This window comes from Globicephala melas, chromosome 21 (assembly GCF_963455315.2).
Source record: "Globicephala melas chromosome 21, mGloMel1.2, whole genome shotgun sequence".
Taxonomy (NCBI): domain Eukaryota; kingdom Metazoa; phylum Chordata; class Mammalia; order Artiodactyla; family Delphinidae; genus Globicephala; species Globicephala melas.
The window spans coordinates 23,825,259-23,841,704 of NC_083334.1; the positions used below are offsets into that span (position 1 = coordinate 23,825,259).

Sequence of the window (16,446 nt, forward strand, 5' to 3'; positions counted from 1 at the left end):
GGGGCCTCTCAAAGCTGGCAATGCTACCATAAGCCTAAGCCACTCCCCCCTCGAGCCACTTGCCCCTGTTCTGCCTTCCAGGAATCAATGCATAGCATGTGCTATTCCTCTTACCAGCAATGTATAGGGGCCAATAACAAGACTTATTTCACAGCCATACTACAGAATAATAAAAGCCCCACCATTAGTGAGAGTAATAAATACCTTCAGGCTGGATGCACTGGCACCCCCGGGACCCCGGTATGCTGGAATACCAGGGCCCCCACACATACCTCAGACGGTGGGGGCCCCCAGGACGCAGTGCGCCAGATAGAAACCTGAAGACAAATAGAAGAGGTCTATCGGCATCTATACCCACAGCTCAGCTACCACCCCCTAATTATCCCTAAGGTCAATCCCTCTGAACTGGACCCCCAGACCATGTCCATACTAGAAGCTACTTTTGCGCTTTTGAATACCACCAACCCCAACTTAGCACAGGATTGCTGGCTCTGCCTTCCTCAAGGACCGCCCCGCCCTATAGCCATCCCCACCTTCGCCAATTTAGACATCAACGAACGATGTAACCCTACTTCACTCCCCGAGCCGTTCCCCATACAATTTTCAAAATTTTCAACCACCTTTAATACCTCATGCTTTGTCAAGAACGATTCCCTCTCTAACGCCAGTATTGACTTGGGAATCCTTTCATCCACTGGATGTAGTCAATATATCCCCGTGAACTCCTCCCTCTGTAGTCCTAATACCACTGTCTTTGTCTGTGGAAATAACCTAGCATACACCTATTTACCCCCGAACTGGACAGGGGTCTGCACCCTAGCCACCCTCCTCCCCAATGTAGACCTGATCTCGGGAGACACCCCATTGCCCATTCCCAGCTTTGACCTCTGGGCAGGGAGAACCAAACGAGCCATTACAGTCATACCCCTCCTGGTAGGATTAGGAATTACAGGAGCTGTGGCCACAGGGAGTACAGGTCTTGGGGTCTCCCTTCACTCCTATAATCAGCTGTCTAGGCAATTAATAGAAGATGTAGAAACTCTCTCTGGGACCATTCAAGACTTACAGGACCAATTAGATTCGCTGGCCGAGGTGGTCCTACAGAATAGGAGGGGCTTAGACTTGCTGACAGCTGAACAGGGTGGGATATGCCTCGCCCTAAAAGAAAAATGTTGTTTCTATGCAAATAAATCAGGCATTGTAAGAACCAAGATCCACCAGCTCCAGGAAGACCTAGCTCGCCGCCGGCAAGAATTAGCGGATAATCCCCTTTGGTCAGGATTTCATGGGATGCTCCCCTTCCTCCTCCCCATCCTGGGCCCTCTACTATGCCTCCTTCTCCTCCTCACTATAGGCCCCTGTATACTCAGTAAAGTCATGGATTTTGTTCGCGAAAGAATAAATACAGTCCAGCTAATGATATTAAGAACACAATATCAGCCCTGCGAGGCCTCAGAAATTGAAGAAACTGAGCCTTGAGGACCCAAGATTGGCTCCTCTGGTTCATGAGAAAGGGGGGAATGAGGGGGCTATGTTCTACTTGGTGGGAATAGGACTGAGTTGACGCCCTGCATTCAATTTGTGCCTTTCCTGGAGTTTCTTTTCTGTTCCTCCCGGAGGAGAAGGGCCGAAAAAGGGCCATTCCAGGGCGCGGCGCTGGGCTTGCCACATTTGGGAGCGCCGCCTGAAGTTGGGCGCACAGCCTCCCGCCGCCCTGCCGTTGGGCTGGTGGAGGCCGCAGCACTGCTAGGGTTGCATCAGTCTTCCTGTTTGCACTATTTCTTTTTGTGACCATGGCCCCGTCTTAAGTATTTCCAATTGAGAAACGAAACCTCAGGAAACCGAAACTTAACTAGCCGCTCTCGCTTCTGTAATTACGCTTGCTGACCCCCCCCCCCCCCCGCAACCGTCCAACCAATCAGACGGCGACTAGTGTCTTTGTTCAAAAGTCAACCTGCAACCGTCCAAACAATCAGACGGCGACTAGTGTCTTTGTTCAAAAATCAACCAATCAGTACTCTCCACCCCTGTAAAGCCCCGCAGAACGTCCCGAACTTGTTTGTACCTGTCTATAAAAGAGCTGTAGTAAACTCCGCCAGGACCTCTTAGCGTCACCGGCAACGAGTGCGCGGAGGTCCAGGTTCGAACCTGCAATAAATGACCCTTGCCGTTTGGCTTTGACTCTCGACTCTGGTGGTCTTGTGGAGGGGCCTCGCGACCTTGGGCATTTCATGCCTTTACTAGAAATTTGAGATAACAGGAACTAAGGTTGGGGTTTGAAGAATTTTATTAAGAACCTAAGGCCACTTCAGTTTAGTGTATTAAGTCACATGAGGATATGGATCTGTTTTATCTTTAAAAGAAAGAGTATGTCATGGTTTTCCTATTAATTGTATTTTCTACAACCATTCTTGAAGTGTGGTTTATATTGAGTAGAGCCCTCAAAGCTCGTAACAGATTTTTAAAAAATATTCTCAACGAAACTCTTATTCTTAGGGAGACTGGTTCACTTGTTAGGCCAAGAGTATAATTAAAAACCCTTAATATAGAAAAGCTTATCTGTCTCAAAATTCTCTTCAGGTAGACTTGTGAACAGTTTAACAGTTTGATGAGTTTACTTAAATCTTAGGAAAGATGATAAGAAAATTAAAGTTGTCAAAAATTTATAGCAGTTTATACACCCAGATATTGTCATTGTAAATAAGATAAAGATTATTTTTTAAAAGGATCAAAGTCAGAGAATAATAAAATTTTGAAACTGCTAGAACCTTAGAACTCAATTAAACTGGCTCACTTATTTTGAAAAGAGGAAATACTAAATGTATGGTCATTAGAGCTAGCATGTTGTATGTTTCTTTTTCTTTTGCGATTCCAGCTCTTATAACCTATATTTGGGCCTAGATGCCGTAACTTAATTTAAACATGTATATTTGGATCTTCAATCATATTGGTAGGTCTGTCTCTGAGTTTTCTTACGAAGACTGTATTTATTCACAAAGTACTTGTTTTTTGGATTTTGCAACTAGAACCTTTTAAAGATGAATGAACAAACATTGGAAACAACACAGCAGCGGAAACTTCCTGAATGGATGTCTACGCAGAAGACATATTCTGTAGAAGAAAGAAAGGTATGCCGTTCATTGATTATTCTTTCAGATGGAAAATTTAATGTGCATTTGACTGTAAAATGAGTCAATCCTAACTTGTAAACTTCAAGCCATTGTTTACATTTAGAGTTGCTGTTGTGTGAATGAACCAGAATCTAGTCATTGAATGGATGAATGGGATTAAATTTTAACTGGGTTTACAAAAATGAGAATTCTTACTCTATACTTTCCCTTTTTATCTAGTTTACATTGTTGACCTTGCCAGTTTGTTCCAATTCATATAATAATTTAGACAGCATTTATTTTGGTGAATTTTTATGGTTAAGTGAGTTTTAAGTCTTCATAGATTTAAGCTCCATCAACCAGTCTTCAGCATTTTATGGCAACATTCTTGCATGTAGAATACTAATATAATTGAAGAAAAAATGTAATAAAATAAATGCTTTTATGAAAATAGGATTAGAAGTTTGCAAATAAATTTGTTAGAAAAATAATTTTACAGTGGGTAGCTTTATCTTTGTTAAATTGTCCGTATGACTTCATTAATCTATAAAGCATTAGTTGATAAAACTTAGGACTATAATTTGAATGCTTCAGTGAACTTTATTATTTCAGTGAACATTTATTATTTAATGTGAATTTTATTTGTGCCTTTTCGGAATTTTGTTTAACTCAAGGCATCTATTCAGAAGAGTGTTTTGGAAGATGATCTCCCCTTCTTAGAATTCAGTGGATCCATTGTGTACAGTTATGAAGCTAATGATTGTTCTTTCCTATCAGAAGATATTAGGTAAAGATTTAAATTTCCTACTTTCAGTTTAATTTGGACCCTTAGAATATAACTATTATGGTAATATTTGTATGTGTATTGAGTTTTATAGTTGAGGTGTGTTCAGTACATAATTACTTACACATGTAAAATATCACTGATAAGTTCTAATTCTGCTTTTTAAATAAAAACTTAAAATCACTGAATTAAATTTGTAATGTACCTGTTTGTTCATTCATAAGCCTTTCTATTAGTCTAGCTAATTTTTTAACTTTTCAGTACTTAAGATGTTATATATAGAACACACCAGTTTAGGAAAAACATGCAAAAATTATTCAACCTCTAAAATGCCCCTTTCTATTTCATTGAAAATACCAACATAGTAATACTGAATAGTGATTGTGATTGTCTCTGTTGCATTTAGTTAGCAACAATTATAGCAAATGATCCTTAAAAAGAACATTAAAAATGACTTAGTATTTTTTAAATTGTCTAATTAAATTAGTACTCTGCAATAATGCAGTCTAAGGCTCTTGAAGCATTTTACAAGGAGAAATAGGGAATTCATTCAGATCTTTGAAGTTATTATACCTGTCCTTTTTTTTTTTTTTTTTAAACTGTTATACATTGCCATAGAAGAAGCAGAGGTAAATTAAGCTATTTATTAATGGTCTCCTGGTAAATGTATTCTAGAAATAGCATTCAGGTGTCCTCACTCCCACTATAGTTATCTGGCTACATTTGGGACTCATTAAATAGAACTAAATTGTCTCACAGAGAAGGTAAAATCTGTTATTTATGATTATGTATTAACTCTATCATCTTACCTTTGACAATGCTATAGTATGTCCTGTCTGAAGGCAATAAGCGTGTTTTGAAGAGTGTAGTTCTGATGAATTGTATGTTTTATGGAAGGCAGGCAAGTTTTTTTTATTTTCACCTCCTTTGGTTACTTTAAAGATTTTTGCTATTCCAGGTTTTCAGCAATTAGATTATGATGTGCCTTTGTGTAGTGTGGTTTGTGTTTATCTTGCTTGGGGGTTCAGTGAGCTTTTTGGATCTGTGGGTTTATAGTTTCATCATATTTGAATAATTTCTTCAAATGTGTTTTTTCTCACATCCTATTATTCTCCTCTTTTCCACTCTCAATGCAGATAGGTTAGATTGCTTGATACTGTGTTGTTGGTCACGAGGCTCTTTCAGTGTTTAAACTTTCTTCTTTCATTCTTTTTTCTCTCTGTGCTTCAGTTTGAATAGTTTCTTTGGCTCTGTATGCAAGTTCACTTATTTATTTTTTTATTCTGTAGTGTCTGTTCTGCTGTTATCCCATCCTGTGAATTTTAAATTTTGTTGTATTTTTCATCTCTAGAAGTTCCATTTGTTTCTTTTAAAAAGTATCTTCTATTTTGGCGCTTATCATATTCATGTTTTCTTTTAAATCTTTGAACATGTTCAGCATGTTTATAATAGCTGTTTTAATATCCTCTTCTGTTAATTCCACTATACTAGTTATTTTTTCTGTTAAATGATTTTTATCCTGCTTATGAGTCATGTTTTCCAGTTTTTTTTTCATAGCTGACAGTTTTTGATTGGATGCTGTGATTTTACCTTGTTGAATGTTAGATTTTATTGTCTTCCTTGAAGGAAAGGAGCTTTGCTCTGTCAGGCAGTTAAGTTACCTGAAGATCAGACTTAACATTTTGAGGTTTATTTTTAAGCTTTTTTAGGGCATATCTACGGTAGCCTTTATTCTGGACATGATTTAGCCCTGTAATGGGTGTGACCTTTCTGGCTGGAGTCTTTGTTGACTGCCCCAGGTGATCAAAAAGAATCTACTCCAACTTTTCAGAACTTTAATGCCTTTTACCTCTATGTAAGCCCTAGGAGCTGTCCAGCTTACAGTTCCCTGGTTTTTCTTTGTCTAGCCTCGCAGTGTCACTGCATGCTTGCACGTCTTTTCCTGCCTAGCTCCCTCCTCCCCAGGACTCTACCCACAACCTCTAGCTGCCTCCTCTTCTCTGGCTCTGAGCTCTGTCTCCCAATTCAGTGCTCTGCTTTGGACTCTCCTCCCTGTTCTGTTATCTGGAATGTTCCAGGCAGAAAGCTGGGGCAGCAGTAGGCCTTACCATTTATTTCCTTCCCTCAGAGAGCATAGTCCTGTACTGCCCATTGTCTAGTGTCTGAAAACTGTTGTTTATATATTTTGTCCAGTTTTCTATTTGTTCATGAAGGAAAGTTATGACTGATCAGTGTTATTTCATCTTAGCCCAAAGCAGAGGTTGAGTTTAAAAAAATTTTTAAAGTACATTTTTCACTTTTAAAAATTGTGAAATAGGCATATATAAACAATAATATAACAAGCACCCATATTCCTTCCACTAGCTTTATCAAATCTTAATTTTCTTCACATCTTTATTAAGACATGAAACAATAAAATACAACTGAAGCCCGTGTATGCCCTTTCTGATTCTCTCCTCTGCAGTCCTCTGAGAGAACTCTGTCACGAGTTCAGTGTTTAGCATTCCCTCATATTTTCTATAATTTTCATAATTTTATATCCCCAAATATCATATACTGTTACTTTGCCCATTTAGAATCTTTAAAATTAATGCTATCAAACACTGTTTATATTCTGCCACTTGTCTTTTTCACTCAACATTTTATATTCTTTTTTTTTTTTTTTGGCGGTATGCGGGCCTCTCACTGTTGTGGCCTCTCCCGTTGCGGAGCACAGGCTCTGGACGCGCAGGCTCAGCGGCCATGGCTCACGGGCCCAGCCGCTCCGCGGCATGTGGGATCCTCCCGGACCGGGGCACGAACCTGTGTCGCCTGCATCGGCAGGCAGACTCTCAACCACTGTGCCACCAGGGAAGCCCCAACGTTTTATATTCTTGAGAATTTTTCTTTTTGGTTTGGTATATGAAGTTCTATTTAAACTTTTATATAGTGTTACATTGTTTCAGTATGTTACAATTTGTTCATTCTTTTGTTGATGGAAATGTAGTGTGTCCGTTTTTGCCAGATGGAACAGTATTGCAATGAACATTCTTAAACATTTCTATCTGGGCACATACGAGAGTTTCATATATTTATGAGAAAGACTTGTCAATTCATGCTGTTTACACATCTTTAGCTAGATGTTATAAGTTTTTTCCAAGAGGATTTTATCAGTTTAAACATTCACCAGTATGTGAGTGGTCCCACTGGTAGATACCCTTCTCAGCATTTAATATTGTGAAGCTTTGTCAGTCAGGTAGATGTGAAATTGTATAGGTTCAATTTACATTCCTCTGAGTTCTATTGAGATTTTGTATCTTCATATATGCATTTGAATTTATTGGCCGTTTGGGTATCCTTTGGGGAATTCCCTGTTCCTATTTCCCTCCCTTTTTTTTTTTTGCCCCCACTGGATTATTTCTCTTTTTCATACTGACTTTTCAAGGAATTTTTAATATTTTCTGACTATTCATTATCAGTTATATGTATTACAGATATCGTCTACTGTCTGTGGCTTGTCTTTTAACATTTTGAATGATGTCTTTAGTTATGTAGAAATTAAAATTTTAATGTAATTAATTTACACTGTTTTTCCCCATTTAGCATGAGTGTGTCTGATGGAGATGTGGTAGGATTTGACATGGAATGGCCACCAATATACAGTAAAGGGAAACTGAGCAGAGTTGCACTAATTCAGCTGTGTGTGTCAGAGAGCAAATGTTACTTGTTTCATATTTCTTCTATGTCAGGTTGGTATCTCTTTTATTTGTTTCATTTTTATATGGTTGATAATTGTATTATGTCAACTTTATCCATATAAAATTAAACTCTTGAATTAACTGGTGCTTCTCTCATCACCTTATGTTTATTTAAGTATTTATGTTCTACCTGATTCACTCATATCCCTGTTTTATTTAATTTTTTACATCGTCTCTGTCAAACGTTGATATTATTCCTGTTTTAGAGAGTAGAGAACTGAAGTATAGAGGGGCTAAATTTTAGTGATAACAGAGGTAGCGTTTATGTTAGTTGTTTTTCTGTCATTTATCAATCAGGACTTTTTGCTTTAGGCAAGAAAAGCAACACTCAAGTTAAGTGTGTTTCTGAATTTAAACTTAAACAGAAGTTTAAGTATAAACATAGAATGTGTAAGAAGTAGAAAATAAATCTATCAAATTTGATAGAACCTATGGAAATAATAAAAAAATGTTACAGTTTTCCCTCAGGGATTAAAAATGTTGCTTGAAAATGAAGCAATTAAAAAGGCAGGTGTAGGAATTGAAGGAGATCAGTGGAAACTTCTACGTGACTTTGACATCAAATTGAAGAGTTTTGTGGAGCTGACAGATGTTGCCAATGAAAAGGTAGATATAATATGTATATTATTGTCACAAACAAGAAATTTGTGTTTCACAGAATGTCCCTTCTATCTGTTTTAGATTTTTTTGACGAAATAATGTAGGCTATATAATGTTTTTGTAAAAAAGAAGTCCCCAGTGAGTGTTCCATAATGAAAACCTTCAGTTCTAATCCATTGCCTTAGCAAACAGTTTCTTTAAGCAAGAACCCTCTCCCATATTTAGTATTATTTCACTTTGTTTCATATATATGTAAATTTAAATATTGTATTTTAAGTTTATCTCTTTAATCCATCTATATCAATATCTTTTTTTTAACATCTTTATGGTATAATTGCTTTACAATGGTGTGTTAGTTTCTGCTTTATAACAAAGTGAATCAGTTATACATATACATATGTTCCCATATCTCTTCCCTCTTGAATATCTTTTTTTTTTAAAGAGCATAATGCAGCTCTTGTGGTATGATGCTCTTAGTGGAAGTTTGACCATCCCTTCCATCACCCATATTTCCCCTATTTTATTCATGTAGTCATTAAGTTAAATTCTCATATTAGCCAACTATTCATTTGGCTGAGAAGTAGAAAACCTACCAACCTATTCAACTTTTGTCTATGAATGATGCTTCGACAGTCCAAGAATTTTAATACCTACATTGGGGAAATTCCAGAATTAAATTCTTACAATGTAAACTGCAAATGAGGTTTTGAGTGACAGGAAATCTATTAAGGACTATCTCTACCTTATATTTTGGTGTAACATTTCCAGCTTTATGTGTGACATGTTCATTTGGTATCAGATAATTAGGAATATCTGAAAATAGAAGGAAATAATTTTTGCTGAGTTGATTTTTCATTGCTTTTAGTTGAAATGTACAGAGACCTGGAGCCTCGGTGGTTTGGTTAAACACCTCTTTGGTAAACAGCTTCTGAAAGACAGGTCTATCCGCTGCAGCAACTGGAGTAAGTTTCCCCTCACTGAGGACCAGAAACTATATGCAGCCACTGATGCTTATGTATGTACCAGACATCTTTAGACTATGATCTGTTTGTTAAACTTTATAATAAATTACTTTATAAAAGTTTTATTGTGGTAGTGGCACAAACTTAACTAAAATCTTTTAAATCAGTTTGGCATTAAAAATGCTTAGGAAGAAATTTAGTGAAACTTGTAATTCTGAGTATTAATTAGCAAGTACCAATCAATAGATTGTTTAATACTAGTTATTTTTATTGTCATGAAGCCAAAATAATGTCCAATTTATATGTAAAAAATGTGAGTTCTCTGAAAACATGCAAGGCGAATAAGCTTAGACTGAGCAAGAACAAATGGTATTGATGATGTATTTTATTATAGGCCAGTACAGAATAAAAAGAACTACAATACAGTTTCTATATTGAAACTGGCCTTATTTCTTATGTTTATATTTAAAATGTGGTAAAAATTTAGAAAAATTGCCTCCACAATTAGCTTTCTACTGCTGTTAGTCAGATGTATTTTCATATTTACATATTCGTACATAATGAAATCTGGCCTTATCTATATATATAGCACTATTGTTTGTTTCCAAGAAATGTATATTATGTTCCAATGGACTTTTTTTCCCCTTATACTTTTATTTGTAGATGAATATCTTATTGTTTACTTTTTTGCATCTGTTTTTATGAATGGAAGCTCCTTTTATTTATAAACAGAAAAAATTCAATTTTGTGGGGAAATAGAAAGATAATTTTCCTTTATGTTCTGTTTAAAAAAATCAGAAAACTTGTTGAGAACTAGTACAAGTTCTGTAGCATTTTTATTCATGAGAAATTCGTGTGACTTGATTGTTCCTATTAACAGTAGCTAGAAGGAGGACTGTATATACACTGACTAACAGCTAATAATGAGATAATGGGGAATGGATATCTGTAGTCAAACAGTTTTCTTTTACTTGATTGTATTTTGTTAGATTCCATTTATAAGTTATTTGATTTCGTTACCTGCTCATAATATTGGACGTTAAAATGTTAAAATTTTTATTTTAAGGTGTAGACAGCTACTTTCTGCATTCTCACAATTGGTGTGGTGAATAAATAAAGACATTTAGACCTTTGCATAACCTAATAGTTTGAATTCAGCTTTTTGGGTGCCTTGGGAATCATTGTTTTAGATTTTTGTAAAGATGGGACATGAAATTTTATTTGGTGATCTTTAGTATACTGTTTTCATTTTTTGGTTTTCCTGTAGGCTGGTTTCATCATTTATCAAAAATTAGAAAATTCGGGAGATGCTGTACAGATATTTGCTATACATGAAGGTATGTTATGGTCTGAAAATAAAAGGTAAGATTTGAATTTGCTCATTTGTGAGGTTTATCTCCAAAAAGTATTCACACATGTGCAAAATGTTTAGTATTATTACAACTCCTTGATTGTCTGAGCAGTGTTGACATTAGGATGAGGTCTATTTGGCCAAAGCTTAGGGCTTCAGGCATGTTGGTTGTAGCAAAGCAGGACTTAACTAGTTTTCCTTTGTAGCATTGCTGTTCACTAGGCTTCTAGAGTTGGGTCTTAATAACATCAGTGATACAACCACCCACCTCTCAGTCTGGAGATTATACATCTTTGCTATAAATATTGAAAGTATATAAGATGCTTTATAGTGCCCTGGTTTAAATTTCTAAATTTTCTCCAGGATACGATAACTCTGCTGTTTTTCTCCAAACAGAATGGCCACTTCCTCCCTCCCTCCCTCCCTCCCTCCTTTCCTTCCAGCAGTGTCAACCTCACCTTTCTCAAATTTTCCCCGTGTACATACAGATGATATTTTCAAATGACCACTTTTGGTTTGTATTATAAGTTTGTGTTTTTTCTTTTATTAAAGGATACAGGAAGATTAGAACATCAGAAAATAAAAAGATATTTGCACATTGTTTCTCACTTAAAATACTAGCTTATTCCCAAGATGGTAGCTAATAAACACTAAATGATACAGTAGTTAAATATATTTTTATTCATTTATTAAATATTATTCAGCCCTTTATGAATGGAGATCCAGCAGTGAACAAGACAGGCACGATCTGTTTCCTGAGAGGGAAACCTACAACTTTATGGGGGATATAGATGAACCAAAAAAAGGCAGTGTAGGAAGATGAGGCTTATGATGTGGGAAAAAAAGGTGTTACGGTTAGCATATAGGAGAGGCATCCATGCATATCTGGAGGTATTAGAGAATATTTTATGGAGTAAGTGATGTTTACGGCAAGACCTGAAATATGAGCAGGAGTCAGCTAGCTGAAGAGCAGAGGAGAAGTGTCAAAGGCACAGGAAATAGCAGTGGCCAAGTTTCAGAGGTAAGAGGTATCTACAGGCAACTGAAAGCAGTAAAGCACGGTGAGCTATTGAATATGACAGGGTGGGGGGGTGTAGGAGAAGCAGAAAAAGGAAAGCAGATAGGCCATGTTAGGGGTTTACATTTCCTCCTCAGAGCTCTTGAGGGTTTTAAGCACAGGAGTGACGTGAATTACATTAAAAAATACAAACTTGGACTGTAGAGCAGAAAATGGGTTCTGGAGGGCAAGGATCACAGTGGAAAGACCTGTTAGGAGGCTGTGCCCATAATCCAAGTGAGAGGTGATGGTGACCTGGCTTGGTTGGTTGTATTGAGGATGGAGAGAAGTGGATAGATGCAAAAGACACTTAATAGGGCAGTAGAATGAAAAGAATTTAATGTGATGGTGTGAGCCACGTGCCAAGGATCAGTCCTGTGCTGCTGGCATGAGCAACAGTGGTGAGAAACGTTGAAGAGGAGGAGCAGGGTTTGGGGTCGAGGAGTCATACAGTTGATTTTAGGCATGTTAAAGGAAGGAAGCCTGCGAGCTAGCGAAATGGAGGTGGTGGCCTGCAGGCACTTAGATACCCAGCCTGAAACTCAGGGGACAGTTTGAATTCAAGGTAAAGAATGAGGGGTTTGAGATAAAGAAGCGGGGCTGAGAGTCGTGAGGAACTCTTAGTATTTAATGTTTGCGTGGAGGAGGGGGACACCAGAGGAGCTGCCATGGGCATAGAAGGAAATGAGGAGGCGGGGTGTGCAGCAGGCCAAGTAAAGAGCATGTTTTTTGTAGGAGGGTGTTATCAACTGTTTTAAATTTTCCTGAGAGTCTGAGAAGCTGAGGACTCAGAATTAGTCCTTGGATTTGGCAATGTGGCAATCATTTGTAATCTTTTACTGCAGCAGCTTTGGTGTACTGGGTGACAAAAGGGTATATCGAGGAGAGAGTGGTCATGGGGGCACAAGAAAGGGTCACAGGCTTGGGTACCATGAAGGTCCTGTAACCGAAGCAAGAGTGGAATGATGTGGGAGAAATCACGTTTGCGTGAATAGAGGACTAAGATGTAAGGAACGTGAGAAAGCTTGTGTAAGTAACTTTTTTTGTTTTTAAGAAGCTTGGTTTGGAAAGGGAATATTTATTCATTTATTCATATACCATATTTGTTGGGTGTTTATTGTGGGTCAGGCAGTGTACCACTTGCTGACGAAATTGCACTGAACCAGAGCAGACCAAACCTCTTTACTTCATTTGTCTGAGTGAGGGAATGATGCCCAAGGGGAGAACATGGAAGGCGTGAGGGGAAGAGAGAGCAGAGTGTCTGAGGGACAGTGAGTGTGACTGAGGTGAAATGAGTAAGAGTGAGAGGAATAGGAAATGATGCCAGAAAAGTAGCTTGGGCCAGAGCATTTAGGGCCGTATAGGCTGTGAATCTGACTTCATATTTTATTAATTAAAATAAATACCATGATGAGTGATGCGAAATCCTTATAGGGTTTGGAGCAGCAGAATGATATGATTAAATTTTTATCTTGAAAGTATTTTTCTGGATGCTGTAGGAGGGCAAGTGTTTAGGCAGGGAAGTTGGTTTGGAGGCTATTGTAATAGTCCAGACAGGAGATGATGATTGTGTGAATTAGGCTGGTAGCAGCAGAGGGGTGAGAAGCCGTAGAGGGTGTATGTATTTGCTGATGAATTCTCTGTGGGCGGTGAGATGTAGAGAGTGAGAGAACAATCTGGGTATTTTGGTTGGATCCACTGAGTGAATGGGAGGGTCAGTCACAGTGGAAAGATTATGAGGAGAGCAGATTTGAGTGAGAAAAATCTAGATTTCAGTTTTGGCCATGCTAAGTTTTAGAGGCTTATTCATATCCAAGGAGATATCTTAGTTGGAAACATGATTCTGGAGTGCATTCAGGTGGTTGGAGATATAACTTGGCGGTCGTCAGCATACAGATGGTAGTTAAACCAGAGAAGATAAAATAGGGAGCGAGTGGAATAAAGAACAGAAGAGGCCCCCAAGTATTGACGTCAAGGGCACACCAACCTCTAGCGCTCAGGAAGATGAGGCGCATGCAGCAAAGAGGCCTGTGAAGGGGCAGTGATGGAGGAGGAAGCACAGGAGGGTGGTGTTCAGAAGCCAGTGAAGAAAATCTTGTGAGTCCGAGTAAGTCATCTGTTTTCAGTGCCTCTGAGAATTTGAGTGAGATGAGCAGCTAAGATTAACCGTTATATTTGACTGTGTGGAGGCCGTCAGTAACCTTCCTAAAAGCAGCTTTTGGAAGAAGCTTAGTGGGAGTCAGTTTAGGAGAAAATTGAATTAGAAAATTTGAAGACAGTGAGTATGGACAATTCTTTCTTTCAAGGAATTTTGCTGTAAATGGGAGTAGTGATATGAATACAGACTAATCAGCAGATTGGTGGGGGAAGATATAATTCTCATTGTTGTTTCTGTTTTCTTAATGAAGTAAGAAGTGAAATTGTTCTCTGAGTAAAAGGAGGGACAGGCAGGTGTTGGGGGCTTGAAGAGAGAGAATGAGGTATGAAATAGTCATCTTGAGAGTGGGAGAGTGGGAAATGTAGAATAATTAACAGTCATTACTGAGGGTTCGTCGAGATCTGTGCATGAATTTAAAGCAAAGTATCATAATCATAACTGTGTTTTATTTTCAACTATATTCAACTGTTTCGGTATAGGCATCAACTAGATTAAAAAAGTGGGTTTAATTAGAGTAGTGTTTTGCCATAGAAGAAGGAAGGAGCAAAAGAGTTCAGTCCACAGGAAGGAATGATTAATATGGGTAAGGAAGGACCGTAAGACATGGGTGATGGGGGGAGTGACAAGGGTAATGGGTAGGGAAAAGGCGGTAGGTCAATGGACTTGGTTCTGAAAGTGTGAAAGAATTGTTGTATTGGGGAAAGCGTGTTGCAAAGAAAGATAGCATGCAGGTGTTCAGAGGATGGAATGCTTGTAATTGAAGTTTGGAAATGGTGACTTTACTGGCAATTGTAAAATCAAGGGTATGGTTATGGGAAGGAGTGGCTGAGGTCAGTTGAGGAAAAGATGGTTGGAAATGGAGGGAATGAGGAACTGAAAACACCATACTCTTAGGTGGCCAGGAATTATCAAGTTACCTGTGAATGTTGAAGTTACCAGGAATTATCACAGGAGTAGTAGGGAAGGAAGAGACAGTGAACCAGGTGCCGAACTCTTCAATGAATTATGTAATTTTGAGATCACAGGATAACTGCAGCAAGCAGGAATAGCTAATGGTGTATCCTATGTCCAGTGCTTCAGAGGGGCCGGGTGGACTTGTAAAGGACACAAGAAGTGGTGATGAAGAGTAAGAAATTGTAAGCAGGGGAAGGGTTTGGGAAAGGTGGGCAGGTTTTGTGGTGTTGATGGAGACCCATCAGAGAGAATGAAGCTGCGAGTTTGGAAGATGATCACTGATTAGAAAGGCTTGCATTTTATTTTGTGATGACTGGTAATGAGGGCAGTGAGGAATGGCTGCTGGGTAAGGTTATGTTTACCAAACTGTATTTAGTACGTAGCCTCCCATGTGGTGTTTTATTGATTTCTGATTTTGAAATAGTGCAGATGGGTTCCGATTCTCATTTCTGCCTTCACCTTCTGCCTAGGTTGATAACCACTGGGTTGTAATATGTATGAATGAAGATCACTTAGAATTTAGTCTAAAATTTTAAAGAGCAAAAATTTGGAAGGGAAATAAAGTGACTGAGGTGATTTGGAGATAGGTTAAGGAAGTCTTTTTGTTGGTATTCATTTAAAGAAACAAAATGAAAATTTAAGCCATAATACTGTTTAAATAAATATCTCTGCTTTGTAGTTTGAAAATTAGTACTGATTCTTTTTTTCCAGAGGAAGAAGTACTACCTAGTGACGTGAAGAAACAATTGACTTCAGTCTCTGAGGAGATGATAGATCTGGCTAAGCATCTTCCTGATACTTTCGAAAAACTGGAAGATCCACAAAGGTTAAATATTTCTGTTTTTATCAATTCTGTTTGTTCTTATTGCATTTTCCTATATATAGTGAAGAATTACTGTTCATTAGGGTAGACTCATGCTTGCATACATGCACGCAGACTGATGTATAAATCTGAGAAATATCTTTCCAATTGTTAAATTGTGCACAAAAAGTTTGAGGCTTTTCTGTCTGCTTTGTAGGATGTTTTATGAAGCAAAGCAAAATAAAACTCCTAGGTTCACATGAAAGAAAATATTGAAGATTCGAAGTTGTCTCTTTCTGTTTATGCTCATTTTTCATTTAATTATATTTATAGTTTGGTTACTTGAAATCTATAAATAAAAGCAACTTTTAGTAGCTTCATTTTTCTGGCTATTAAGTGATTATTATATAAAGAAGTCTACCTAATCAGCAGACAGTTAAAACAAGAGGCATTTAGATTTTAAAGACTATTTTATAGCTGAAGCATTAGATAACTTGAGATATTTGGATTAACAGACATTGGACTACTGGTGCCCAGCAGCTGCTTCTTCTTGGAATCAGGCCTGGCTCTGTCCTTAATTGCTGAATGACTCCCTTGTTAAACCTCTAAAAGCAGGAGTGCTCTTGAACAGTGATTGATTATAATGTGGTAATAAAATTTTGAGGCCAAAATCCTTTGTATGAATGTGAAGCAGTTAGTTGAAATAGAATTCTGACTCTGACAAAATGCAATGTTAATGTATTCTTTTTTGGATGAGATTTGTGGTAGATTTTGATGGATTTCAAAGTATTGGGTAGAAATTCAGCTCTTTTTCAAAGTGATTTTCCCCCTAGCAATTTGTTTCAGTAGTTTTTATGTAACTTTGAGAATTTCTGAAAGAAATAACTGTCAACTGGGGAAAGGTACTAATAACGCTATTTCATATTCATTT

General features: G+C 37.8%; 1 protein-coding gene across 6 annotated transcripts in view; it reads left to right on the forward strand.

Annotated features, from left to right (window-relative positions):
* WRN (WRN RecQ like helicase) overlaps positions 1-16,446 on the forward strand; it is a 141,753-nt gene that overhangs the window by 37,122 nt on the left and 88,185 nt on the right. For 5 of the 6 annotated variants that reach the window (XM_060291488.1, XM_070044615.1, XM_060291487.2 and 2 more), the window contains exons 2-8: positions 3,027-3,128; positions 3,785-3,897; positions 7,477-7,622; positions 8,089-8,237; positions 9,097-9,246; positions 10,461-10,530; positions 15,425-15,539. In XM_060291488.1, the coding sequence (XP_060147471.1) occupies positions 3,039-3,128; positions 3,785-3,897; positions 7,477-7,622; positions 8,089-8,237; positions 9,097-9,246; positions 10,461-10,530; positions 15,425-15,539 (833 nt within the window). In that variant the 5' untranslated portion in view covers positions 3,027-3,038. Of the gene's footprint in view, positions 1-3,026; positions 3,129-3,784; positions 3,898-7,476; positions 7,623-8,088; positions 8,238-9,096; positions 9,247-10,460; positions 10,531-15,424; positions 15,540-16,446 lie in introns of those variants that run through there. The other variant, XM_060291489.2, reaches the window with a different exon arrangement.